This window comes from Drosophila ficusphila, unplaced genomic scaffold (genome assembly GCF_018152265.1).
Source record: "Drosophila ficusphila isolate 14025-0441.05 unplaced genomic scaffold, ASM1815226v1 contig_414, whole genome shotgun sequence".
In the NCBI taxonomy this organism is placed as follows: domain Eukaryota; kingdom Metazoa; phylum Arthropoda; class Insecta; order Diptera; family Drosophilidae; genus Drosophila; species Drosophila ficusphila.
This window is the reverse complement of record NW_025064328.1, coordinates 19,228,098-19,255,320: the sequence shown is the minus strand read 5'-3', so window position 1 is coordinate 19,255,320 and position 27,223 is coordinate 19,228,098. Positions and strand designations below refer to the sequence as shown.

Here is a 27,223-nt window from a genome sequence, read left to right as displayed (position 1 = left end):
AAAGCAGAAGCTGCCACGCGTGGCAAATAAAATAATGGCAGGATGTGCCTGTTGAAAAAGCCAACATCCTGCCATTCAATTTCGTCAACAATTTGCCAACTTTTGCATTCGCCAACTTTAAGTTGGGGAAACTATGCGGAACATATTAATTGGGGATACTACGTTCTCAGTTGGGAAAAACTCTGTTACTTTGTTTGTAAAGCACTTAACTATTTTATTAAATTTTCAAAATATATTTACATTACAAGCAGCAGAACCATATTTTCATCATATCATGTTTTTAAATTTGTTGGCATGGCCAATAAAACTTACAATTAATATTTGTTTACGTATGTTAAGAGGCATTTTTAAAACATTATCATATTCTAAGCTTGTTGCGTTGGCTTACACGACCTATAACCTTTTCAATATAGTTTTAATAAGTGTATGATTTATTTTAAACATTTATTGTTTTGGAAAAGTGTTTTATTTTAATCATACGTGTGATTAAAATAGCGTTGCAGAAGCGCTGGATAAATTGCCAACTCAATGAAGAACATTTGATACCAGGAATCGATTAAATACCCTTAAATTATTTCAGTCCCGTACAATATACGTTACAATTCAGCTCTCATCCTTTTACAATTGCTTCGAATTGCAAATACCCTTGTAAATCCTTTATGCCAGGGGATCCCGTATCACATAGAGCTGGGGCTCCTGGCAAACCTTGCTTCGAGTCCTGAAGCCACAGGATTTGTTGCCATGGCCAAATGGAAAATGAAAATGAAAACGAAAACGAAAACCAAATTGCTGCCGAGCCGAGTCGAACTCTTTGTTGATTGCTTTTCCCCCGCTGTCGAGCGCTGCAGTTTCAAATAACAATTAAACATTCATATTCGCTTGCTGTGATTGAAAGTCAGACGTGTGACCATTGGGGCATCGTTTCCAGTTTAATTACAGCTTTACTCAGGGCTTAAAGTGCCGCCGCAAGCAGCTTAATTAGCGCGAAATTAAACTTCGGCGGGCATAAATGCCATAATTAAGCCCGTTGCAGGTTGCAAGTTGCAAGTTGCAGATCCCAGGTCGCAGTTCGCAGCTCGCAGGTGTAATTAAGCCACGGCTTTAAGTGATGACTAGGGCCCATCTGGCCGGGCTTAACCAATAATTGATGCACATTTATTAATTTATTCATTTTCAACGAGGGGACACGCACATGAGGCCAATTAATGGAATTTCTTTAAACGCGCCAGAGCCTAGGATAACTTTTGGCAATTTGGCTAATTGAATGCAATTAGCATTCCTGCTTCAATTGCCGCCCTGTCCGCCGACTTTGGCCTAATTAATTGTGGGAATTCGGCAGTCGAGTGAGACGGTTGACGGGCAGCGGACCCTTTCTTCCGACCCAATTGACAAAGACAAACTCTTTTTCATTATTCATCAGACGACAAAACGGAGCCCAATAAAAGAAGCACCGAAAAGCAAAGCAGAGCTACAAAAAAGCGGCGAGACGAGGCTAAAAGCACAATAAGGCCAAGTTCGCTTTGAGACACCCTTTTGCCTTTTGCTTTCTGGCTTTTGCCAGCTTCAGTTTGATCAAAATAATTCCAGGCTGCACGTGTATTAATTAAACAGCTTGACCTCCTAATTACCCTGTAATGGAATGCTTTATTATCTCATTAAAAACTTAGTTCGCAGCATATGAAAATAGAACTGGAGCTCCCATGGAAGGCGGAGAGCACAAAGGCATCGCCGACAGCCGAGGGCTCAAGAAGTTTTAAATTTTGCGCAGCTCGTCAAAGTATAAATATCTAGTTAATTAATGTTGCCCCGAAATGCTGCCCGTGCCCCTCGACCGCCACTCCTCCCATTAAGTGGCTGAAAAATAATTAATTTAATTTCCGAGGGGAAAAGTTGTCGAATCATTACATTATCCCCGCCGCGCAGAAGCCAATAATTTAATTGTTCGCCCGAAGAATTTGATGAAATTTTAGTGGCCGCCGCCAGAGTCATTCAAATGAAGTGCAAAGTTGGCCAGCGGCGAAAGCTGCCTGCGAATATGTGAAAGTCTGCGACTCGCAGCAAATTTAAATTCAAACGGCCTTAATGCTTAATGTGCCCCTCCCCCCACACGAAAAACATATTAATGCTGGCCGAAAAATGTTGTCAAATACTTGGTCGAGGGCCACGACACACAGCTGTCGATGACAGCAGACGAGACTTCTGTGGCATGGCGGCATTGTGCCGTGGTTCTATGGTGGCAGGATGGCCTGAATGCCGAAGGTCGAGTGGCAGACTGACTCCTGGCGTTCAAAGGACCCAGCAGAGGTGAACGCGGCAACAACAACGGCGACGACGACGCCTCGAATGCGCCACCAAAATGGGCCTAAGCACTTAATCACTTGCGGCTCAAGGGGCCGCAGCCCAGTAATTGCCTTAAAAAGTACAGCGCGACGCATGCAAAGCGAGCGAATCACAGAAATTTCATTTGCGACCTGCCATTTTGTGGCTGAGATTGCGCCACACGTGTTTACGGCCCTCGAGTGCTGGTGTTTTCGAGCTGGCGCGTTGGCCGGGCCCGTAAGTTGAGACAAAGCCAGAGCCAAAGCCAAAGCCAAAGCTGCAGGCCACATACATGTGCTGCGGCCGGGAAAGCCGCTTTTCCTCTTCCCGCTGGTGCTCCCCACATTGTTTCTAGGATGTCGGTGTGGCTGGCGTGGCTCGTTTTATTCACAGCACCACAAAGCGGGGACTAACTCAATTGTGGGTGTTTCCCAACACGCGTTACATGCTAAATATGTCTAAGCCACGTTCATGCGTCTATTCAGTGGGTGAAAGGGCAGATAAGGCATCCCAACGTACGTTTTATCATCTCAAATGGTTTTGTGAAGTATTCCTCTTTTAAAAGGGCCAATGACTCTCGCCCACAGCCTTGTCAACTCACTAGGTTTTTCCTGGGAGAGCAACATATTGGGCAATTGTTGAACAACTTACCATAAAAGATCTGCTTCACAACAATGAACTTTTCAATAACGAACAGTATCTTAAAACCCTGAGCACTGAGTTAAGAGTTCTCTGGAAATTCCCAGCATTAAGCTGCAATCCTGAGTTCTCCATTTCGATTAGAATCAATGAATGTGCTGCCCCTTCTTGGCCCATAAAATTTAATTGCCACACAGTGCCAATTGAATAAGTGTTACGTTTCAGTGTATCTGCAAATTATTTAAATTTTAATTGCTTTCCGACCGCAATTGCAGCCACAGTTTACCGACTTCCTCGTGTTACACGCCAAATAGTGGTCGCAAAACGTATAAATTTATAAAATATTCCCCACCCTCCAGAGCCCGCAACCGCTCAACTTGGGGTATCAGATGTAAACCAATTGATGTGGCAAAACCTTGTTATGCTCGCACTCGCAACATAATAAACATCCATCGGAGCACTCGAATGTTTTGTGCGCGCTTCCTTCTTCGCGTCAACGCTTTTTTCACGGCCGTGTCTCTCACGGAGCGATGGAACCCAACGCAGAGTGGGGAAAATAAAACAAATTTAATTTAAATTTCAGTTACACGAGGCACGCATCAATTCCCGCCGCATATGCACAATTTGTATCCCCGAAACGGAGCCCCAGCCACCGCACATCCTGTTTGGGTGCTCGGGTGTTTGGATGTGCGTTTTTTTTGTTGGGATGGCAGTATTTTTTGGGTGCCAGTGCCCGTGGTCCTTGTCAGGGATTCTGCCACAGATCAGAGGGAAGCCCGGCACGGGAGTGTCTCCCGAGCGAAGCCCTACTCGTATTCGCATTCGCATTCTCATTCGAGGCATTTTCGCGCGCTTTCTGTCAGCGGCAGCAATTGTGTTTCCCCCGCCGTCCGACATCTTTTTCTGACAACAATGGCGTTGGCGGCCATTTTGTTTGCACTCGACACCCCGACACCCCCGACCCCCGAAAAGCATGCAACACTCTGCCGCAGAGTGGCGGCGTCCTCAATAATTCCGTTTGCACGGATCATTTGGCCAGCGTCGGGCATAAATTCCCACTAAGCTGCAAAGTTTAATAACTAAATTGACTCGGCTTTGCCCGCCTTTGTATTTGTCTTGTGGTGCCGATGCCCCGCACCCCGCACCCCGTTTTCCGGCGTGTTATCAATTGTTTTCCCGCTGTAAGCCCTTTCTTTGTTCGGGGCTTTATTGCCCGCTCCGGCGGAACAAAAAGGTTTGTTTGCTGGGAAGGCAAACATCTTGCCGCTCGCACCTTTTGTGCCAGTTTAACACTCTCCCTGAAAGTCAGACCTGCCTGATTGAGGATTACCGGGGAGTTAATGACTCCATTGACACTGATTGGCCCTCAGTTGACGTTGCCTAATTGAAGCCGGCTTTCGAGCTACTTTAATCTCGTTTGGATGCATTACGTCACTCAAGAAGAGTTTCAAACTAGATTTAAACTTTTAAATACTATCCCGAGTATTATGTGATCAAGCTGCCACCTCAGCAATCATTGCTTTGAATAGGTTTCAAGTTTTGCCTGACAGCTGTACCTTTTCTCGTTTCAATTAAACATCCGCCAGAGGCATCGATGGCCTTACTTTGTCCACCAGGAATAACCAATAGCTTTGACGTCGCTGGTTGTTCCTTTGAGCCGTTTGCTGTGTTGGAGTGAGCCGGATGCAGAGGCGGTCTCATGGCAGTTGAGACCTCTTATCTTGAGATGAACTTTGCCTGTGCAGCCGGCTGTAAAAAAACCCATTCCGAGCGGTATCTTTGCGGCGTGCAACATCCTCCCCTCCCCTCCCCGATTCTTTATGTGCGTCGCTCATAAGTTAATTACGTGAGAAGGGAGATGTTGGGATGCCGGAATGCCCGGATGTTCGAGTTGCTCCGGCAACGGGCAACGGGTGAGGACAGCTCCGGTCGGGAAATTGGATTATCCCTGCACTCACAGCTGCCTTGAAATCGCGCAGTCCCTTTGTCGCTAAATGCACTCGTGGATACTAATTAGCCACGCGTTACCTCCGTTTGTTGCAGATAAAAATCGCATGAACAGCCCCGCCTTGGGAGCCGCCGGCGGCAGCGGCGACAAGAAGGGATCCAACCTGGTGGACGCCGTCGACGTGGCCAGTACCAGTGCGGAGGCCAAGCTGAAGCCGCGTTCCAGGTGAGTGTAGAATGGAGAGCGGAGCCACTTCCTGTTTCCGCTTCCTGTTTCGAACACACGCTAACCCGCTCCCTGATTCCTTTGCAGATCACTCATACGCCGTGCGTCACGCAAGACCAAACAGCAAATCAACAACGCATCCGACGACTGCAATGTGCAGTAAACCATTATTTTGGCCGCCAGCGCCGCGCTTAATTATGTTTTTATTTCGCTCCCTCACAATGTGTATTAATAATGGGCGCTAGTTAATTAGCGTGCATAAACAAGTGGCGCGGTGTTTATGTTTTGGTGCAATGAGCTGATTATTCTGATAATATAAAACTCACAAAAAACCAACTTGCTCAAGGGTGAACAAGGCCAGTGGAGCGGAGTTGTTAGCGATAAATTTGCAGCTCGATAATAACTTCCATAATTTATTACCAATGATGTGTGTATCGAACCGGAACTAATTACACGCGAATAAGTAACTAGAGCTTCGTAACGATGCCGTGATGACACTGTTTTTTTTTTTAAATATTTATTGTAATTTTAATTATGTATGTTATTATTTTCCTAAGTATAAAGTCTTGATCTTTAGTATAACATTATTTTTAAGCAATACTCAAAATACTGGTTTATATCAACAGATATGATTTTCTGCCAAGCATAACGATTTTATGTCACTTAAATCTAGTGTCATCGGGCATTAAAGTCAGGATTTTATTTCGACATTGAGCCGACTTGCGAAGGAATTATGCACACAAATCAATTTGAGCTTCGGTCATTACTGTTTAAAGGGACCAGGTTTATTTAAATTTAAAATGAACTTTTATACGACAAAGTACTTCGATTTAAATTTTCATAAATTTTAGCATAGTCTTTGGGTACGCAATCTGAATTTATTTGGGAGAGAAGCAGAGGACGAGATTTTGAATAATCGCAATGCCGCTCAAAGAGTTCCTTTTGATGCGAAATTAATGGCTCAGTTGTTGTTGTTCGTTGACGTTGTTGTTTTTGTTTTTGTTGGCGTTGGCACGGGGGTTATTTGATAAAGGACTATGTTTAATTCGTTTTACGCTGATGGATTGTCATAATATTCTGATAGGTTGCATAGCTTTAAGGTAAATTCCAGAACGCTCATTTATAAAGCTCTATCTGCACCCTTAGCCGACACTATAGTTAATATTAAAACGTTCCGTATCTACATATATATCAATAGAGGTCTTGATGGATGGGTGAAGATTGTTTGTATTTGCTTTGAGCCGAGTACGCTCGAGTTGAATCCGGAGAGAAAAGGCAAAATGGGAGCACACCGGAACTCAAGGCAAATTTTGTAAGAATAAAGCAATTTCGCGGCGTTCTCCTTTGGCTCCAGCCACGTAGAATAACAAAAAACTTTAGCAGAGAGCACAAAACAATTTACTATGCAAAAGACGTAATTGTAAAATAAATTTGATGAGTGCGGGAACAGAGAATCTCGAAATGCTTATCAAGGATAATACAGGGTGAACTTCTTATGCTAAGTTGCCAAATCAAATTCCCCATAATGCACATACTATATCCTGCGAGGAGATTTGCGCTAGAGAATAATCGATAAATCCGTTTTTAATACGCATCTTTTGCATGCGAGTACTTTCTCCTTCGGCACAAGTTACACTTGCAACGTGGGCGCGTGTTTGCCAGTGTGTGATAAGAGTCCTTTGTGTTTGTTTACCGGAATGTGCTTAGCAAATAAGATTTATTTAAAAGACTACTTTTAGGCGTACTGAGTATGGCAGGATATCCAGGGGATCTGTAAATGGATGAAATACGGCATATGCAAAGTGAATTGTGATTAAACAGAATACATCTAAACAAACGTATGTACAACTAAAGAGGCATGCGAACAATGCACACAGTAATTTCACTAATGAAATCAAAACCACTGTAAAGGAGTTGAGAAGGACACTTTGAGTCCACATAATAGTAGTGTTGTTGCTTTCGTCCAGGGAGGATTGACAGGCCAGAGCTAGTTATATACACAGAATTATGCATAAATGTATTCGAGCGTATACAGTTTGGATGTTTGTTTTTAATATAAGTAATACGTTTATACATTGTTACTAGGTGTAGTTAATTGACAACAAATCTGAGAGCCCAGCCCGTATTCGATCTCTACTCAACAACTACTATATCATCAACCAATGGGAACACAAGGAGGCGGAGTGCGTGCTATATCGCAGTATATCAACTGACTTATCCAACTTACCCAGTTTTTAACGGCATACTCGTATTTGTGTACGTAATTCGATTGTTCTACCAAATGAAAGAAACCGAGGCGAAAGCTGTTATTTACCTACTCTACAGAATGGAAAGATTGTAACCTTAAATAGTCGAAAGAAACCAAATTAACTCTCTAAGTGTGCGTATGTGTGTCATGTACTTGTAAACTAATTGAATTTCAATTCAAATTGAATTATTGACAATTGTATTAGCCAGTTAAAATAAACCACAATGCGTCCCAGGCGTCGGTGTTCAGTGTTTGATTCCGTTGCATAATGAATGTCATTCATTCCGCATTCTGTTTCCATCGGGCCCCGAATCCCCTTGATCACTGGTAGTCACCAGTGGCAACCACTCACCAGTCACCAGTCGGCAGTCACCAGTCGGCAGTCGGCAGTCACCAGTCGGGGAAACGGTACAGTGAGCAATTTGCACTAAATCAATTAAAACTAGTGCATAGCGCCTATGTAGACGCACCCCAGTAACACCTCAGTAAACCGACCGCAGCATCCATTAAAAGTAACTAATGGAATTTCATTCAAATTATAAATTGCGTTTTCCCATAAACTCTGCAATTGCGTAAATGCCGATTGCCGGCTTAAAACAGCCGGGGTGCCAATATCACAGCCGGTGATTCCAAATTTCAAATTTGCATATGCGTCTGGCGTGGAGGGTGTGGCAGGCGAGCAAGGCGTGGGCAAGGGGTTTCCCGGAGGCAGGCCGATTTGGCATCCGCTGCAAACAATAAACAGCTTTGCTGGCGCGGTCTAATGAGATTGCATTATGCGCAATTCTAAATGCAATTTACTGTGCCATTGGTTTTGCATTAAATTGGCCTAAGTGATGCATTTTGTTTTGGGAATGTGCATAAGCTCCTAATTTCATTCTGCCACGTTTTAAGACTTAAGTACTTAAAAGATTTAATTTTAATTTCGAAATTCAACGGAAACACTATGAACTGGCGCCCTCTGGTGATTCACCTGGCTAGGCGTCATGGCGCCACCTGGCGTAAGCATCCTAAGTGCACAGCTGATTTCTAAGCTTGTGGCTTTTTTAGGTTGTTTTTCACATGCTGAGACGATATTTTGGAATGGCTATGAAATATATTGGTAAGGTGACTTAAAATAATACAAATAGAGCGCTTAAGACAAGCTATGTTCCACAGACATTGGGGCCAACCTGACGGATCCCATGTTCCAGGGCTGCTACGGCGGATCCCAGAAGCATGTCGCCGACTTGGACATTGTTTTGAAACGAGCGTGGCAACAGGGTCTGCAGAAGATCATCGTCACCGCCGGCTGCCTCAAGGATGTGGACGAGGCACTGGAACTAGCCTCCAAGGATGGTAAGGAGCTAAAGTACCTTTAGTCGATTGTCGATTGCCCAAGTCATATGTGGGGACACCGAAACTTAGAAAAGGCTTTAATAAATTTATTTTTATTTATTATTTATTTAAGATTATAAATTAAGAATGTGTTATGTTTGAGTAACAATTTGGGTTTGTAGTTTTTTAGTAATCTGCTTAGAGTTGAGACACATTCCAAATATAAAAGTGTGATGATCGCTTGGGGTATAGTGAAAAAGAAGTACCGATCACTATGTATATAAGTTAAACTGGAATTGGTAAAATTGCATTAACAACACCAATACACATGTTTTTCTCTTTCCCAGAGCGCATCTACACTACTGTGGGTACTCATCCGACTCGGTGCGAAGAATTCCTACCGGATCCAGATGGCTACTATGATCAACTTAAATCTAAGATCAAGGCGAACCGAGACAAGGTGCTAGCTGTCGGAGAATGTGGTCTGGACTACGACCGCCTTCAGTTCTGTGGACAGGATACACAGAGACTGTTCTTTGAGAAGCAGCTAGATTTGGCGGCAGAATTCCAACTGCCCCTCTTCCTGCACATGCGAAGTGCCGCTGATGATTTCATGGCCATCCTGGAAAGAAATCAAGACAAGATTAGAGAGTGCGGCGGTGGTGTGGTTCATAGCTTTACGGGAACTCTTGAGGAGGCCCACCGCATCCTTGCCTTCGGTGGCCTCTACATAGGCATCAACGGCTGCTCCTTAAAGACTGAGGAAAACGCAGAAGTAGTGCGGCAGCTGCCCAACGACAGGATAATGTTGGAAACCGATTGTCCATGGTGCGGTATTCGTCCATCGCACGCTGGGCATAAGCATGTGACCACCAAGTTTGCCACCGTCAAGAAGAAGGAAAAATGGACAGCCGAAACACTGATAGACGGACGATGTGAGCCTTGCCAAATAAGGTAAGTTTTCCAAAAATATTTTTGCAGCTATAAAGTAACATCTTTTGTGTGGATTTCAGTCAAGTTTTGGAGGCCATTGCCGGGATCAAACAGGAGCCAAAGGAAGATCTAGCAGAGCGTTATTACCAAAACACCCTGGACTTGTTCTTTAGAAAAGCAGAGAAAAAGAATAAAACTCATTGCATATACATTCAATGCGTTTAGATTTATTGTATTATTGTTTCTCGCGTCTAAATGCAAATGAATTCAAAAATACGCATTACAACTTTGATTTGTTAGGTAGGTTACATCGGTTTTTTGTTCGTTCCGCAGTTAACACACAGAACCACTTTAAGATAAACATTTAGACTTGTAAATAATTGTTGCATATTGCTAAGTTAATTAACTCTTGTGATTACGCACTGCTATGTGGTGTATATAGAATTTATCGCCCAAAAAAATATATGTATTTGTATCGACTCAAACTTGTATATGCTCTCTGGAGTCTAATCTAAACTCTAATAGAGTTTCATAGCTTAGTTATTGCCACATTTTGGTTACGAGTTTGCCAATCGGTTATTGGTGAAGCCTTAAAAAGCCTATATACAAAATATTTTGTAAATATTTAAAAAGACTATTACCTAGAAGTAGTACGCTTTTGGGTATTAAAAGGTTGCATTTTTAGGGTAGGAAATGTATGTGATAGGCATGCTTTTATCAGATATTTTAGTAGGTAAAGTAAAACCCCTATGATCTTCACTAAAAACTTTCATTGTGTTCTATTTTTGGTGAACTGATATGAATGCAAATGATATCGGTTTAGTCTACTTGGTGATGCATTTAAAATGGCAATAAAAGATTCAGTCCAATGGAAATGTTATGATACGTTCATGTTAATATAGCACTCTATGTTCATGACAAAGATTCGGGAAAGATCGATCCTGAAGATCGTCCTTCCGCTTGGCAGTAAATAGTTTTTCTTTTCAGAAGCAGATCCAATTGTTTTACAGTTTAGTTAGACTGGAGTTTGAAGTACAATTACGTGTTAACTCTATTTAGTCATGACATTTTTGACATTGGTTAGATTTAATATGCGCTCAGTTCGGATTTCCCAATTGACTTGCAGTTGCTTATCCAAATTAGAAGAAAATAAAAGGTAAAAAGTACTCAAAACATACGATAAATTCCATTTATTAGGCGTCAGATTAGTTTCGAGTGTTTGTTAAAATAATAATATTCATATGTATGTACACAAACAAGGGAAATTATAAATACGGTAAATACGTAAACATAAAGTATCTTTAAACAGATGTCCACTAAAGATAAATTCGAGTTTGGGATATAAATAAACAGACGAGTTGGTTAGCAAACTGTCTTCCATTTTGTGTTCACTTAACGAAGAAAGCCTTTCGGACACATTTTTGGGATATAGGAAATCAAGATAGGTATTGGTAGTGAGTAGTTCGTGTTAAGCTTACTGCGCTCGTTAAATATCGTATATTGAATATGTTGTATCGTAATCATATGTGTGTAAGTTGTATGTTGTATTTCGAGTTTTCAGTTTCAAACCAAACTCTGCAGAGCCCTGCGATCGAGCAGGCGTCGGGCCTCGTGATTATTCGTAGGTTAATTATATGGTAATAAATATGTTACTTCGCTTAGCCTATAGGTTAATTCAATGTATCTTGGGAGCGCTGCGATCGTTGATTTTCTGGTTACGCTTTAAGGTGGCTCCACGCTTTATCTGATCCATCAGCGACTCGTGGCAGATGCGGGGGTCCGGCTGAAAGAGTTCACCAAAGTGGATTAACGAGGATCTTTAGCCTGTGGATCCTAGAACTATCGTTAGATCGGAGAGCTGTTAGTTGGTTGAACGAGGCACGAGTGGATTAGCTGCCAGCTGGCTTAGTAGGCGTCAAACGAACGAGAACGAGAACGAAGAACTAGGAACGAACTAAATACCTTAGCACCTAGCACTGATCTTCGCAGGTGGCACTGGTGGCTGTGCTGGTGGTGGTGTTGGGATAGGTGGGTGGTCTACGGTATTGCGCACTGGGTCGCGATAGATTTTGCGGATTTTGATACATCTAATTGCCGCGGATGGAGTGAGCATATAGAGTGCTGCTGACCGAGTGAGTTGCTGCGGAGTGCACTACTTACCAGGGCCTTGCTGTTGATGAGGTTTCGCACGGCGAAAGCTCGTCCGGACATCCCCTGCTTGGCCAGCTTCGCGTTGAGATTCTCGAGGAATTCGGCCTTGGTCTTGGCCCGAATGCTTCCAGTCTTTTCGATATTTGTGCTTGTGGCATAGTCTATTCATATGCGTTGTCGTTGTCGTTACCGATTCGGGTGCATAAAAGAAAACGGTAAGCAAACATGATCGATCAATGGATGTGGATGTGGCTGGCGCAGTAGAAGTGGTTAGAGGATGTCAATTCAAATGGAAATGCAAAATAAAAGTCAGAAGTGGCTGGCAAAGTTCGACTCGGAGATGATCTATGATTGGAAAAATGAACGTTGACTGCGGATCGAGCGGCATTCCCCAATTGATCCCAGAGTTTCCGGACGCACTTGACACAATCGCAATCAGGTTAATAGGCAGCTGTGCCAAACGAAAACTCAAGCCAAACAAAACCAACAAAACAACATAAGCAGCATGCGCCAAAAGAAAACTTACAAACCAAAATTTAATCGCTTTTTACTCTGAGAGAAATCTCAAATTGCAAATCGCAAATCGCAAATCAGCAAACATAACAAAAGAATAATAAAACAGCGCTCATTCTTGCAATAAAACCATACGAAACTAAACCAAATCAAATCGATTCGAATCCGCTCGCCCCTTACTTGAGTGGTGTGCATGGGCATTGTGGTTATAGTAGGCAGAGCCGCCGTTGCTGTTGCTGTTGCCCCCAGCAACATCGCGATAGTAGTGCTGCTGCTGCTGCTGCTGCTGCTGTTGATGGTGCAGCTGTTGATGGTGATGGCCGCTCCGCGAGGTGGTGGCATAGATGCTGGCCAGGGAGCCTGATCCCGATCCAGATCCAGTCACCGGAGAACCGCAAGTGGGCGAGGCCGAGGGCGAGTGGAACTTGACGGCCGTTGTCTGTACGAATGGGTTCGTCGAGACGAATATCTTTTGCTGCACACTCGAGTGGCGCGATGGAATGGGCGGCTGGCGAGGCTGATGCTGCTGCTGTTGCTGGTGGTGTTGTTGTTGCTGCTGCAGTTGGAGTTGCTGCTGCTGCTCGGCCAAGTGTTGCTGCTGTGCAGCCCGCAGCTTTGCTGGGGCAGCGGCAACTGCGGACGCTGACCCACGTGGCCATTGCCATGGCCAATGCCCATGCCTGCCGGCTGTTGGTATTGCTGCTGCTGCTGCTGCTGCTGCTGATGGAGTTGCTGCTGCTGCAACCGCTGCTGATGCTGCTGCTGCTGCATCAGGTTCTTGGGCAGCGTGGCCGTGGCTGCTGCATAGGCGCTCGGATGAGAAACGCTCTGGCCAGTGGGCGGGCGGGCCATCTTCTTGGGCATCGTGGCCGAGGCGCCGGCGGAGTAAATGGGCGGCGGCGGAGGATCCTCCAGGGGAGGCGGACAGGTGTAGTGCTGCTGCGGCGGCTGGTGGTGCGGGTGTCGCATGTTCGCCTGTTGCGCAGCTGCTGGATTTTTGTTAAACGAACTTGAGTAGGTGGCAAACTCTTTGCTGCTGGCCGCTGCCGTCGGCGGCTGAGGCGGCTGGTAGTGCGAGCTGGCCGAGCCGCAGGCCGCTGCCGTTGGCGGCGGGGAGGCGGATGAGGAGTTCGAGAATGAGCTGACTTTCGAGAGCAACGATGAGGTGGATGAGGACAGGGGGAAGTGGGGCAATGCATTGAAAGAGGTGGTCGGTGTTAGAATGGACGGCTTAGTGCTGTTGCTGGCCACGTGGGCCGATGGCGATGGCGATGCTGATGCTGATGCTGATGATGAGGTGCCGAAACTAGCGTAAATTCTATGCTGTGGCTGTGGCTGGTGCTGCAGCTGCATGTGCTCTGCATGTGATTTACCGTCATAGTGTTGCTGCTGTGGCGGCTGCGACATGGACAGGCCGCTCCGCATGTAGATGGACTCTCCTCCAGGCGGCTGCTGATGCTGATGCTGCTGCTGCTGCTGTGGCTGGTTGCCGTAGATCCCCTCAACCTGCTGGTGTTGCTGATGTGGCTGGTGTGGCTGGTGGGGCTGCTGCTTGCCGCTGAGTCGTGCATTGAGCTGTGCAATTAGGTTCGGGTTCGCCTTCGGCTGTGTCGGTGGCAGTGGGTGGGCGTGTCCGTTGGGACTGGGGCTGCTGGTGCGGAAGCTGGACATGCTGCTGACCAGCTTGGGCTGGGCGTAAATGCCGCCGCCTCCCGCTCCCGCTCCGCCCGCAGCTGGTGACGAGGTGCGGAACGTCTGCGGTGAATGTGTGTCAGTGATTGTGGCATGAGAGAAACGAGACAGAGATAAACAAAACGGGCACAAATTAAAAGTCAGCCGAGGCAGGGCAAAAGCTAAGCTCTAGTCTAGTCTATCGCTAGGTGGCAGTACATCTAAGCTGGATGGCTGGATGGAGGGGCCAGGCAGTCGTGTTAGGCTGTGAGATATGGGGCTCTCCCGAGGGCGTCTTGGTTAGTCTTGGTTAGTGGACCCGCGGGTTCCCAGCTGGTCACTTACGGCATCGGCGGGCGGCGGCGCTTGGTAAACAGGCGGTTGGTGCTGGTGATGCACTGGCTGTTGCTGCTGCTGCTGCTGCTGCAGATAGAGACTATGCTGCGGTTGCTGCTGTTGCTGTTGCTGGTGGTTGTGTGTGGCAAAGCGAACCTGCCCCGCCGGCTCCTGGCCGTTGGTCAGGCCGTGGGCATAGGCGTGCAGATCCATGTAGGAGTCGTAGTAGGCGGTCGCTGTGGGGTCGTCGTTCAGGGGGGAGTGGTGCGCCGACTATGTGGGAGTTGGTGGTTTGGGTTTGGGTTTGGGTTCGGGTTCGGTTCGGTATGTGTGTGTTGCAGTGTGTTGTTGTGACAGAGGCAAAGCAAACGTAAGGCGAAACAAAAAGAAATCATAAGTTGTTGAAGAGAAGTTCTAAGAGTGGTGGTGGTGATTCCATGCCTAGACGCGTGCACACACCTGCAGAAAAGGTTGCTGCTGCTGCTGCTGCTGCAGATGCAGTTGCTGCTGCTGCTGCTGCTGCTGTAGTTGCTGCTGCTGCATGCGTCTGAGTGCCACAGGTGAGGCTGGCTGGTGGCGCATGGCGGCCAGGGCTCTTACCGTCTCCGACACTTTAAGCGCCGACGCGGGCATCTGCGGCATGGCGTCCAGCATGAAAGCCGGCGGCGGTGGCAAGTGCTCGCTGGAGCTGCTGAGGTGCAGATTCTGCTGCTGCAGTGGTTGTGATTGTGGCTGCTGCAGCTGCGTTGCGTAATTAAATCATAAGTTAAAGAACAAAAGCGTAGAGGAAACCAAAGACTGTGTGACCCAGTGTCGAGCGGCTTAGCGACTAACTTAGACTAGCTGGCTGGCTAACTTAGTTGGGAGCTTGATGGGTAACTAAGAGTTCTACTCACCCCGACCGAGGCGTTGGGACCGGGGGTCACCGACGAGCTGCGTCTCACTGGCGGCGGTGGCTTGGCCTGGTTGATGGACGACCGCCGAGCGATGCGCGTGGAGCCACCGCCTGCTGCTCCTCCTGCGAAGGGTCAAGAATGGAGGTCAGTAAGGAGGCAGTAATGCGGGGTTAGTCATTAGGTTGCTGCTGTTATTCACAGTTATGTACAGTAATCATGTAATTTATACACTTGGCACACAAAACACAGGACACCATCTAATACCAGTAGTTAGAGAGAGAGATTCAGAGTTAGGAGCTGCTGGCTGAGATCGAGGAAGGTTATGAAAGACGCTCGGGAGGCGGGTCGATCTGAAATCATATGACATCCCCCAAGCGAGTGGAGAAGCGTTTCAAGCAGTGATCACCCTTGTGACTGAACAGTTCATGACGGAATGGAGTTTCCCCTGATTGATTGATTCAAGCAATGAAACCCCAGTATGCAAATTTCGAACACAGAACTATTCGATTCTCATTATTGCCTAAGCATTTGGCAGTTAGTGGCAGTAGCGTGCAGTTTTTAATATATTATTTTGTTTTTTTTGATTGTGACATGTGGTTTATGATCGTATGAGATTAGAACTTGGTGCGAAAATCCAACTCCAGTTGCAGGAAAGTTATCACATCGAACTTAAAGCGGTAGGTGAAGCAAATAATATACAGTCAAGAAGAAACCAAAAACGAGAAGAGAAGTAAGCTTCGGCAAGCCGATGTCTTTATGAACTTGCATTTAAAATTTAAGAAGCGTTAGGATGCATCATTCTGGTTTTAAAGAAAATCATTTACGATTTTAATACAATTAATTTAAAAACGAATCATAAAATTTCTTAAATGGTATCAAGGGGAATAGTATCATACACAAGTGAGAAAACTTGTCGCTCAAGCATTATAATGTTTAAATAGGGAATGTAAGCGGATAAACTTTTGTGACTAGTGCACACACCTAACGTGTTGTTCATGAACGGCAATCAATTTAAATACTAGATGGAATTGAAGGATCAATAAACATTCTGACAATATCCATTTACTGCATTATCATTTTATATGCAAGAACATAGCACTTATAAATCAAAGCAAACTAGAAAGCGATTAAAAATCAAGTCTCAAAGCGAAACCATCTCGAGAAGTGGAAGAACCAAAAACCAAAGGAACCCAAACAAATCAAAAATCAAATCGAAATCAAACGAACCCGACAACGAGGCCGGCCGGGGCGTAATGCACGGCTTAGGATTGACTTTGGCAGTGGCAGTGGCATTGGGAACACCATTGGCATGATGATGGGGGTTGGCTGGTGGCGGGGCATTGGAGCACACGAATGGATGGTCACTGGCGGGCAACTTCGATGGCGGAGCATTCGATGATAGTGATGAGGTGGCTGAGGGCTGAGGTGATGGTAATGACGATGACGATGGCAATGGCAAAGGCAGATGGCCGCGAGGTGATGACGGTGACAATGCCATTGGTGCGGGCGTCTTGCATTGCTTGTGATTGGATGTGGCAGTCTGATTTTGGTTTGGCATTCTATGATTTTGGTTCGGATGCGGGTCGTTGGATGCGGATGCGGATGCAGATGCAGATGCAGTAACATTGGCGGCTGGTTTATTAGTGACATTACAGTTTCTGGTTGGGGGCGACTGTGGTGAGTGTTGCTGTTCTTGTGGTGCTTGCTGCTGCTGTTGCTGCGGCTGTTGCTGCTGCTGCTGCAGTTGCTGCTTAACCTTCAGCTTTTGCCTGCGTATTTTCGCATCTAGATCGGCCTTAAAGTCGGACTTTCGGGGCACCAGCGGCCTGTCGCCCGCACTGGGAGCGGGCCCATTGAAAATACTCAAGCTGGTGGGCTTGGGCGGCAGCTGTCGCCGCAGTGGCCCAGCATGCTCTACTGGCTCCTGCTGCTGCTGCTGGGGCTGTGGGGAGTGCTGGTCCAGGGGAGTGCGGCTCTGTGTCGCCTGCTCAGTGGATGCTTTACCTCTTTGCGGGCTGCCCCGTCCGAGGAGCTGCAGCTGCTGCTCGCTGGTGGCGCGAAACGAGGAGAGTCGCTGCTTGGCGGGCGCCACAGTTGCTGTCGGCGGCGCTCGCCCGGTGGCCGAGTCCGGCGAGGAGTCCGGCGAGGCGGCCAGGTTGGCCGGCAGCTGCTGCAGCTCGCGCATCTCGTGCAGCTGCAGCGCGTTCGGCTGCGGATCCTTGGTGCGCAGCACCACGATCTCCGAGTTCTGCTTCACGAACTCGATGTCCGGCGTGTTGGGGATCTGGTGGTCGTAGATCACCACCACGGCACTCCCGCTGTCGCTGCACGTGTCCACGTAGGCGTGCCGTGGCTGGCCCAGGCAGACGCTGTCCGAGGCCAGGGACACGGCGTCCTCCCGGTTCGCGCTGGCCACGAAGTGCGCGAAGGTGGGGTTCTCGTAGCCGCCGGCCGTCAGGCCACCGGTCAGCGAACTCGTCTCGCTCACATAGCAGCGACTCAGCTCCGAATCGCTGGCGCCCAGGAGGTCCCGATCCCGATCCCGGTCCCGGTCCCGCCGCCTGGCGGCGTCCTCATCCTCGCCGGCGAGCTCGTCGGACGTGGTGTCCGATATGTCCGTTCCGCAGCCGCTCGAGTTCGTCTGGTTGCTGATGGCGCACGGCTCGATGTTGCTGATGTTGTTGCTGCTGCTGCAGGCGGGCGGGTTGTTGTTGTCGCTGCTGCTGTTCGTCGCCGTCGTCGTTGTAGTGTTGGCAATGTTGTTGTTGTTGCTGCCGATGCTAGCGACCATCGGCTTGCCCTTGCCCTCATCGATCTCGCGTTGGAACGAGTCTAGTTCGCCAATTAAATTATTTAGTGCTTGTATTGAATCTTCGAAAGACTTGTCTGTTAGATCAGTTTCATGGTTCATAGTTGATTGATTGGTATTGATTGTTGGAGATGGTGTTGGTTGTTGTTGGTATTGTTGTTGTTGTGCATTTGGTCGTTTGGTGAATAATAGTTTACAGATGGCAGAGATTTTGGGTAGGGTGAACATGAACGTCAAAACCAAACGGAAAATAATGGTTTCAGTTGTTTTTTTTTTGTGCAGTTGTCGTTGCGTTCGCACACGACAAACCAAAAATTGTAGAGAAAAAAGGGAGGGAAAACAAAAAAAAAAAAGAAGATTTGGGGTTAAAAAATATTCACGATGTTTGTCAATTGTAAATAAAAATGGGCACAGGGCGCAATAAAGTGGAGGCGGGGAGTCTCATGTTCAAAGTGCTCTTTGGTGCTGGGTGGGCAGGATGTGCCAGGATCATAGACACACTCAACTTGTGCAAGGATCCTGCTGCTTATCACCGATGCTACTTACCCATTTCCTGCTGCTCCGCCTCGGAGCGACGTCCTCCGCCCCCAGAAGCTGGAGAAGATGCTGCTGCTGCTGCCGCAGGGATCTGGATGGGAGCAGGAGGCGAAACGGCTGCCGCCGCCGCTGCCTTCTCGAACATGGAGGCCTTCTGCAGCACGGAGGCGCGCGAGCGCTCGTCCGTCTCCTCGGCGCCGCCGTTGGCCTGCCCCTGATGATCCTGCCCAGCGCCCTGCACCGCCTGCTCGGTGATCTTGAGCACCTCGCTGGAGGGCGGCGTCGGCGAGCTGACCTGGTAGACGAACCCGAGGGCGGAGCCTTGGCCCAGACTGCTCCCGCTGGGAGTACCTGCGGCGGTGGACGTGGGGGAGTTGGTTAGCAGGGGCGAGTAATGGTTCTGTGGCGTCGAGCTGCCACTGGACGGCGAGGTGGTGGTGGTGTTCGTATTCGTGTTTGTGCTGGTGCTGTGGTTCGGCTGGCCCACCAGCGAGCCGCAAGCGACGGTGGAGTCGATCGACGGATGCGAGTGCAGTGACGAGGCCGTCGAGGATATGGAATGGGAGCGTGTGGCAGTGGCTGAGTGGTGATTCGGCTGCTGCTGCTGCTGGTGGTGCTGCTGCTGATGCGGATGCTGGTGGTGGAGCAGCTGGTGCGAGCCGGAGGAGTCGTTCGAGTGCTGCGACCCCGTCGAGTCGATCGAACTCTGCTGCTGCAGAGGCGGTGGCGAGGCCTTCTGTTGCTGCAGCTGCTGCTGCTGCTGCTGGTTGGTCAGCTTCATGGCCGCCATGGTGGCCAGCTCGGACATGTTCACGTAGGTGGGCGGCGTCTGGGCCGTTTGCTGCTGCTGCTGCTGCTGTGCGTGATGCGCTGCGGACAGCTCTGTGGTGTGCGGATGATGTTAGCGGGACATGCGGGTGGACACGGAATTAGTAAGACTGATGGGATTAGCCTAGGCAAGCGTGCACACAAATACACGGAGACAAGCTGCACGTGGACGTGGACGAGGAGGGGCTTGGGCGTTGGGGGACTCACCTTTCGTGATATGAGCCGGAATCGGAGAGGGGCACTGGCGCTGCAGCAGGTTGCTCCCGCTTCCCTGGCGGTGGTTGCTCTGCGCCGAGAGCGGTCGCTCCAGCGACGAGCAGCGCTGAAAGGGGATGGATGGCACTGGTTAGTCACAATCGCAGTAATGTGCATTTTTGGATTCAATGATGAGGCGACTTAGGGGACCTAGTTGTCGGTGGTCTAGCGGGGCGCATGCAGATGAGCGCGCTTTTGGATCTACGAACGGAGGGGGAGCTCTTCCGCCGGGATACTCACCACGTGGGCTGGCTTCTATGCCGAGTGCCATGGCCAACAGGACGAGAGAGACAACTTAGAAGCATGTAAAAAGACAATAGTCGGTCCTCCGTCTATTTCAACAACTAACAGTAGTACTTTTTACCCCAAAGTTATTTATTATTTATTTAACCTTCTTCCTAACGAGTTTTATGTTATTTAGAACTGATTTAGAACTGCTTTTCAAAACTATTATGCTTAATTTTGTCTTTAAATGTTTGCTTTCACGAATAAATAGTCAGAGAGCTATCTCATAATCGAACTGCTATTAATGAAACTAATTTTTAAACTCAAACAAAACAATTAAGTAGACAATTACATTATGCAAATTAAACAAATTAAAATACAATTTTTTTGGTGAGCTCGTGTAAAAGCTTATTTAAATGTAACTATATTCAAATACAAAAACCCCTCCACTCTTATTTAAAAATAGTTTCGTATTAATGGTATGGACTAGCCACATAATACTTACAACTGGCAAAGGTGGCCGACTGAGAGAGGCTGCCGGAGACTTCTGGGTGGCCGGAGTGGCCTGTCCGGAGGACGGCTGGCCATTGGAGGCGGCGGATCCGTTGTTCAGGCAGCTGTTCGACTCGTGAATGGTCTCCGGGTTCTGGAACGTGTAGACGGTCAGCGGCGGACGCTGGTGACCCTTCTCGTAGGCCGTCGAAATGGTGTGCGGACGGTCAGCGGTCGGAGGCAGGGTGTCGACCACGTCCTGGGAATGTGGGGGCCAGGTGGAGACATTCGCCGTCTGATTCGTTGCATTCGAAGTCTGGACAGGAATAAGGGAGTGATGTTAGTAAGGTACACCCACAGCAGATTGAAACACAAAAGGATTCATAATTTGGTAAATCGAACGGAAGAAAAACAAATGAAAACCTGTGTTGTTAGAGCTGGCGATGAGCAAAAGCCACTATCACTGGATTCACCAGGTTTCAAGCGAATTGCGGGCGTTACAAACTAAAGAAACGAAAACAAAACACAAAATATCGTTGATGAAAACCGATAAATGAGCGGACGCCACAATGCCGAAAGCGGATTGATGGGGGTCGAGGTCGAGGAGGGATCCCCGGATCCCCGGATGCGACGCACCTGCGACAGGGAGCGCGGATAGTGGTGGTGGCCAGGGGAGTTGCTGGAGCCGCTGCTGTTCATGCTGCTGATGGAGCAGACGGAGCTCTTCCGCGATCCCAGCGAGTTGGAGCAGCCGCCGCCCTGCGACCCGGATCCTCCGCCCGGCGACTCGGGGTACAAATTAATGCTGGCCTTGGCGTCGTGGATGAGCTCCTCGGAGGCCTGCGGCAGGACACTGGGCTCCTTGGTCACCAGGGCAATCGATTGCATGGCCTCCTGTTAAAAGTATTTTACGTATTTTAGATTATATTCAACTAGCATTCTGAATAGTAAAGCGCACCTGAAGATGACCCAACTCGGACATGACCTCGCACTCCTCGTGCACCACCGGCTGCAGCATGTGGACGAAGCTGCAGTAGCGCAGCCGCTCCTCCACCATGGCCGCCCGCAGGGACTTCTTCTCCACCTCCTCCAGCTCGGCCCGGCGCAGGGTGACGTCCTGCATGTGCGAGTCCATCAGGGACTGAAGGCCGTCGGTCTGCCCCTTGCGCGCCTTCTTCTGCAGGCGCAGCGTGTCGCTGGAGCGCTTCTTCAGCTCGCTGCGGCAGCGCTTGTACTCTTTGGCATGGTCCTTGTCGATGGTGGCCACCGTGCGCTTCCAGTCCTCGATCCTGTCCTGCAGCGGCTGCACCAGGCAATCCATGATGGCGCTGGTGAAGGTCTTCAGCCGCGTCTCCACCGCCTTGTGGCGCAGGCAGACGCGGGTCAGCGCGGTCCCGATCTCCTTGGATGCGCCTGCAATCGGAGAATGCATTAGAATCAGTTAAATAAAACCCTTCTTAAGTGGAAGTCAGTCATCTACAATTCCAAGTAGCTGGACCTGCATTAAAAAGCATTTGTTAGTTATTCACTTTTCTGGAGGTTGTCATTTGCCTAAACCGTGTCCTAATAAATCTTATTTAGGGTTGGTTTCTTCCACAATCTAAGAATTCTAATACTGTGAGAATGTATTTTAGTTAATCGTTGTGAAAGGAAAGGAAAGGAATTTCATCTTTATTTAATTCTTCTGAATTCAGCTTTATAAACACTAAATCTATGAAGAATATTTCTTAGCAAAGCCCTATACCAAAAGAATCTAGGACCTCAGAATCGATCTTCATGGCCCAAGACTAGTAAAACTTAAAATTTAACTTTAGTTTTTAGTTTGGGTAATTTATTTGAAATAACTTCAGAGTTTGCCCTACTTCGAAAATGCGCATTGTTTTTCATGAGTTTTTTTTTAAGCCAACCAATTAGGTCAATAAACATATAATGTATGTCCATAGCGAACAGAAATTCGTCCTTCCTGATGGTCAACGATTGTCAGAAACTAGAATGCATCATAGGTAACCAAGCCGAAGTGAAGGCATGAAACAGTCCGGCGGATCTGCTCAAGCCAGTAAGCATGCAATATTAAACAGTTGCCAAATTAAATTACTGGAGGGGAACCTCCGCGGGGAGTGGAAATGGGAAAGGGGGAAAAGCTGGCAGCGGAAATGTTTAGAGCATGCTGCAACAATCGCACGCCATGGGCTGTCGTTTCGATTTGGAGGCGCAGCAGACATTGCATGCGACACGATTCGGCGGGACTCCAGTTTTCCTCCTTCGGCAGCGAGTCCCGTGTGTGCCCATTATGCCATGCCAGAGATGGATCCGAACTGGGATCCGGGAAAACTGGTCAGGCTAACTGCCACTGCCACTGCCACTGCCACAGCTCCTGCTCCTGCTACTGCTTCTGCAACTGCAAATGTTTCTGCATATCAACGCAAAGTGACAGCCGGCCCGATTATCTCGGACTGCCTTCGGTTGCGAGTCCTCTTTTAATATGCAATTATCTGCCAAATAGGCAGCAGCTTATTGATTCCGCTTTGACTGGCCGCTCCGAGAGCCACTTGCTCCAAATCCCACCTAATTGAATGGCAATTAGCAGGGTGCCCAGCCCCAAATCCACCACCTTATGCAGATCCCTCACGATGGCCATGTGGCAAGTGCGAATCGAGAATCGAGAATCGAGAATCTCGAGTTGCGTTCCACCCTCGTTCGGGGTGACACGAAAAGGAGAATTGACACTTGTGCCGATGCTTGACCGAACTAAGCCAAGTAACCACTAAGACTAATGAAACCATTTAGCAAGTGCAAAGCACCAGGGCACCCGGTTCGCAGTGCCAAAAGGGGTGGCTAACTAATGGCAGGAATTACGAGGATATGCACTTAGCACCAGACTTTTGTAAAGGCCACAAAGGGGCGCGAAAAGTGGCAAGTGCTCAGAACGGGACTCGATCAATATATGCTAATGCAGAGCTCCGCTGAAGATGATTGAAAAAGTTGAGTCTTGCAATCCTCCAGTTGCCGTAAATAGGAATTCGGAAGCTTATCTGAATAAAGCCGGTTTGAACACAGTAGTGTATTCATCAGTGGCTCAATTGATTTGCTTTCCAGCATGGATAAACTGCATATTTTAGTGTTATTGGCGAGAGAGGAAGGAATTTAGCAGTGAATAACTAAGCTCTGCTTACTTTTGAATGCCTGAATTAATGCATAACAAATTATAAAGGAAATTTTCAACATTTATCTTCGAAATGAAGTTACACATGCTACTTTCCACCATGAAACCCTATGAAAAAGGAATTGCATGCCCGAGTGTTATTTCCAAATTGCATGCTTGTGAATATTATTACTTCATTACTTAACGAGTTTTTAATGCGGATTTATGATAAACCGTAGTGAGCATTCAAACATTTTTATCTTTCAGTCATAAACCACTGTTCCCCTTTGATTGCCAATAAGTGAATGTAAGAGATTCCCTACTTTTCGAACACTCTGCGCCAGTTAACATACCCCTCTCACTGACCACATGATAACAGCGGACCCGGAGTTAACATGCCATAGTTAACATACCCCTGTCACTGGCCACAGAATAACAGCAGACCCGGCAACCCTAGTGCTGATGGACAACAACAAACCGCCAACATGCCAGAACTCTGACGAACACACATATATTTTCTCTAATCACTTTGTAATAAAGATTCACTTTTATTTTGTACTCCGGACAACACGGTAGTGTTCTTTACAAGCTTCTTCTCCAGCGTTTTCCAGGGCGAAATTCGCTTATGGGAGACACCCTTCTACTCGGTCACAAGACTGTGACTCGCCTCGTTCGAATTGAGTGAGCCTAGATTTTTCACTCTGAGAAATGCAACTGCAACTTAAGCATGACAAATGCAAAATGTCAACAGTCACATCTTGTGCTAAATACGACATTGTCCGATCAAAGCTCTCCCTCTTCGCAGCGAGTATCTGACGAATATCTGGCAATTTTCGCATTTCCCGTCCCGAGCGAGGTGGACTGTGAGAATCGGACGTCGGACATTGCATAATGGGGCACTCGATGAGTGCGACGCAAGGCAGCCAATAAATAAGTATAAATAGCGAAGTGCGTGAGCCCAGACAGAACAGCTAGGGGAAAATCAACAACGTAAACACCGAAAGCGTGAATGTGTAAAAAATCAGATCGATGACCGCCGCCAACTGTGAGCAGCCGCATGAATAATGAGCCGGGGAAATACACAGATACAGTTCGATGGAGAGCCTCGGGGGAGGGGAACCCCGGGTATTTATGGGGGGCAGGCAGCCAACCCAGACAATCCACGAATTGAACTTACCTCTTGAATTGGTCGCCGCATCGGCTATCTTTTGGAAGGCATCCAAATAGGCGGCGATGGCCTGGATGGCGGCCCTGTGGACGGAGAAGAGCAGAGAACAACATCATTATTATTACTATTCGCCCAGGCAGACGGCTACATTTAATAAACATCTTTTTCAATTGCCCGTGGGCGACATTTCAATTAGACGACACAACTGCAGAGAGACACTGCAAAAGACAAACAATCTTCAAGTACCAGAGATTGAAATACCCTTTAACTTTGGTCAGTTTTAACCAAGTTACTTGTACAAGTTACTGTGCAGAGAGTTCGGCTTTATAACTACATATTATACTATTTTTAAACAAAAAACATTTAAAGTAAAATAAACAAGGATCTAAGCAATCTAGTTAATTTATTTTCTTATGTTCATAAATCAAATATATTTTACGTTAATATTTCTGTTTAAACGAAAACCCTATTTAACTAGGAAAATATATAACTTTGTGTTCAAAAACTTTTTGAAAAATCATGAAATGCCTGAAAGTGAATGTGTTTCTTTATGTAATCCATAAATTATTGTAAATACATAAATTACTGTATACTATAACTTTTTATAATCTTTTGAAGATTCTTTAAGTTTTTGGTGATAATATACATATCGACACCCTGGAGAGAGTATGCTTTAGGGGAGGTGGAATCCCGTCTGCGGGGTCTTGATCCGCTCAAGTGGCTAAGAGCGTCCTCACCTTTGCGCGGACCTGGTCAAGATGTGGGTCAAGCGCAGTGGGCAAGCACTCGGAGCGAGTTTTGGCAACTCGGCGAGGTGATTTCAACTCGGACAACAGGATTCGGGGCGATGATTAATGCTGCCGCTATATGGCGGCCATATAGAGTGCTTCTGCCCAGACATGGCTGCGGGGACGGACCCTCGTCGAAAGCAAATTTGGGCCAAGACTGAGCATGAAACACAACAGCAGGGAAAATAAAATAAAAAGAAACGCGAAGACGGTGTCGGTGGTCTCCGCCAAACAACAACAACAACAACAACAAATTTAGCAACTAAAGCAACAGCAGAAAGAGCACAAAAATAATCATAGACACAATGTGCCCCTGTGTGTGTGACAGTGTGTATGTATGTATGTGAGTGTGTGTGTGGGAAGTGGCAAGAATATAAAAGCAAACTGAGGTAAACGAAAAGTTTGTTTATCCATTCGCATGTTCTCGTTCTAAAGTTTTGCAACTGCAGTTGTTTTTTTCGCCGCTGTGGAAATCTCTTTGAAGACCGACAATTAAGTTCGTTGAATGGAGAAACCTATTTGGACCCAAAATAAGCTTACCTCAAGCATGTGTGCAGTTTTCCGGCCTTAGCTACAAAATCCTCCCACAGTGGTGAAGTATTCTGCAATGGAAGAAAATAATAAATTAGTTGAGTAACTTGGCCAACAAACAAACAATCACAACTGAATTACAACTGTTTCTTACGTAAGCAAAATCCCAAGAAAAATCAATAGGGACTGCTCGAAGTCAAGGAATGCAATAAACCAACTTCTCGTCTGTGCGAAAATTACATTCGGATGACAAATAAAAGGACAAATGGGGCGTACGTGTAACATAAAATGGGTTTTTCCTTTTCCCCCATTCGGGAAACCCATTGAAAATTGATGGTTGAAGAAAATCCCCTGTGGCGTTCTTAAAGTTTCAGTTCTCAGCACAAAAGTTCAAAGTTCATATCGTCATAGTCATTTTCACCGGATTTAATTTAATTGAATTTGACTTTTGTTGTCTGCGCATTTCATTAAACCCAAAAGAAAAGCAAAAAAATATTGTGCAAATTCAATGAGTAAATAACCCAACATGACATGAATGGATTCGCAAATTGAGAGACACATTTAATGTAATCAAAGTGGGGCATATCCATCCATATGGCAGCTCCACAGTATCCCTCTTGGGGGTTTGTTTTAATTAAACTATTTACCTTATCCAGAGGCAATTTTGATTAATGCAATTTGCATCTCAATATGGCAAAATTCGATAAAGAGAAACGAAGCTAATCATGGGAGAAGGGAATTGGCCAGGCTTTTATTAAAGACTTTCGTCCACAACCAGTTTGCCACCAACCACCAACCACCTCTTCCCAAATTCAGGAAAATGTGGTAAGCCCATTTGGGAGCGGATATTTAGTCAGAGTGTGAGCCAATAAACAAGCTGAAGAGCTCCCACACGGGTTTTCTCACATAATCCTGTCCAGCCGACTTATTTGGACAAGACCACAAAGAGTCGCCGCTGGCTTCTGGCCAAGTATCAGTGTCACGTTGGCCGAACGGCAGCTGATTGCTAAGAGCCGGCCGTAAAAGGCAGCTAAAGATTTTATGTGTGCCTCTTTTTTTAAAGAGAAGTAATGGCAAATAAAGAAGCGCAAATGGTAAATAAAAGCGAAAACAAGTTTTTCGCTTTGTTTTGGTTCGGTATTGCCCATAATAATGCTTCAATTACACAACAAATGACATTGAAAGCAAAAGCCAGAGGCGGAGAGAGCGATGGAAACTCCAGTGGGAGGCGTCTCAGTGAAGACACAAAGTG

At 47.0% G+C, this 27,223-nt stretch overlaps 3 protein-coding genes across 3 annotated transcripts in view; 2 read left to right on the top strand and 1 right to left on the bottom strand.

Moving 5' to 3' along the window:
• Positions 1-8,317, top strand: part of LOC108094279 (GTP-binding protein Di-Ras2) — a 34,330-nt gene extending 26,013 nt beyond the window's left edge. Inside the window, exons 6-7 of the mRNA XM_017194772.2 lie at positions 5,002-5,131; positions 5,219-8,317. Coding sequence (XP_017050261.1) covers positions 5,002-5,131; positions 5,219-5,294 — 206 coding nt within the window. The 3' untranslated portion in view covers positions 5,295-8,317. The remainder of the gene's footprint in view (positions 1-5,001; positions 5,132-5,218) is intronic.
• Positions 8,318-8,411: 94 nt separating this feature from the next.
• On the top strand, positions 8,412-10,109 carry LOC108094278 (putative deoxyribonuclease TATDN1). The gene is made up of 4 exons (XM_017194771.2): positions 8,412-8,481; positions 8,538-8,717; positions 9,044-9,650; positions 9,710-10,109. Exons 1-4 carry the CDS (start codon positions 8,442-8,444, stop codon positions 9,852-9,854), a joined length of 972 nt encoding a protein of 323 aa, XP_017050260.2. The 5' UTR covers positions 8,412-8,441; the 3' UTR covers positions 9,855-10,109.
• Positions 10,110-10,804: 695 nt separating this feature from the next.
• Positions 10,805-27,223, bottom strand: part of LOC108094275 (AF4/FMR2 family member lilli) — a 46,992-nt gene continuing 30,573 nt past the window's right edge. Inside the window, 15 exon segments of the mRNA XM_017194749.2 lie at positions 10,805-11,412; positions 11,790-11,941; positions 12,474-12,911; positions 12,914-14,048; positions 14,310-14,573; positions 14,760-15,041; positions 15,197-15,318; positions 16,424-18,082; positions 18,552-19,424; positions 19,578-19,692; positions 20,356-20,658; positions 20,979-21,236; positions 21,301-21,755; positions 24,662-24,735; positions 25,981-26,042. Of these exon segments, the coding sequence (XP_017050238.2) occupies positions 11,305-11,412; positions 11,790-11,941; positions 12,474-12,911; positions 12,914-14,048; positions 14,310-14,573; positions 14,760-15,041; positions 15,197-15,318; positions 16,424-18,082; positions 18,552-19,424; positions 19,578-19,692; positions 20,356-20,658; positions 20,979-21,236; positions 21,301-21,755; positions 24,662-24,735; positions 25,981-26,042 (6,300 nt within the window). The 3' untranslated portion in view covers positions 10,805-11,304.

Coding starts and splice junctions, on each gene's coding strand:
- LOC108094278 (XM_017194771.2), top strand. CDS start 8,442: ATGCTGAGACGATATTTTGGAATGGCTATGAAATATATTG. Junction 8,482..8,537: donor AATGGCTATGAAATATATTG/GTAAGGTGACTT, acceptor TATGTTCCACAG/ACATTGGGGCCAACCTGACG. Junction 8,718..9,043: donor GGAACTAGCCTCCAAGGATG/GTAAGGAGCTAA, acceptor TCTCTTTCCCAG/AGCGCATCTACACTACTGTG.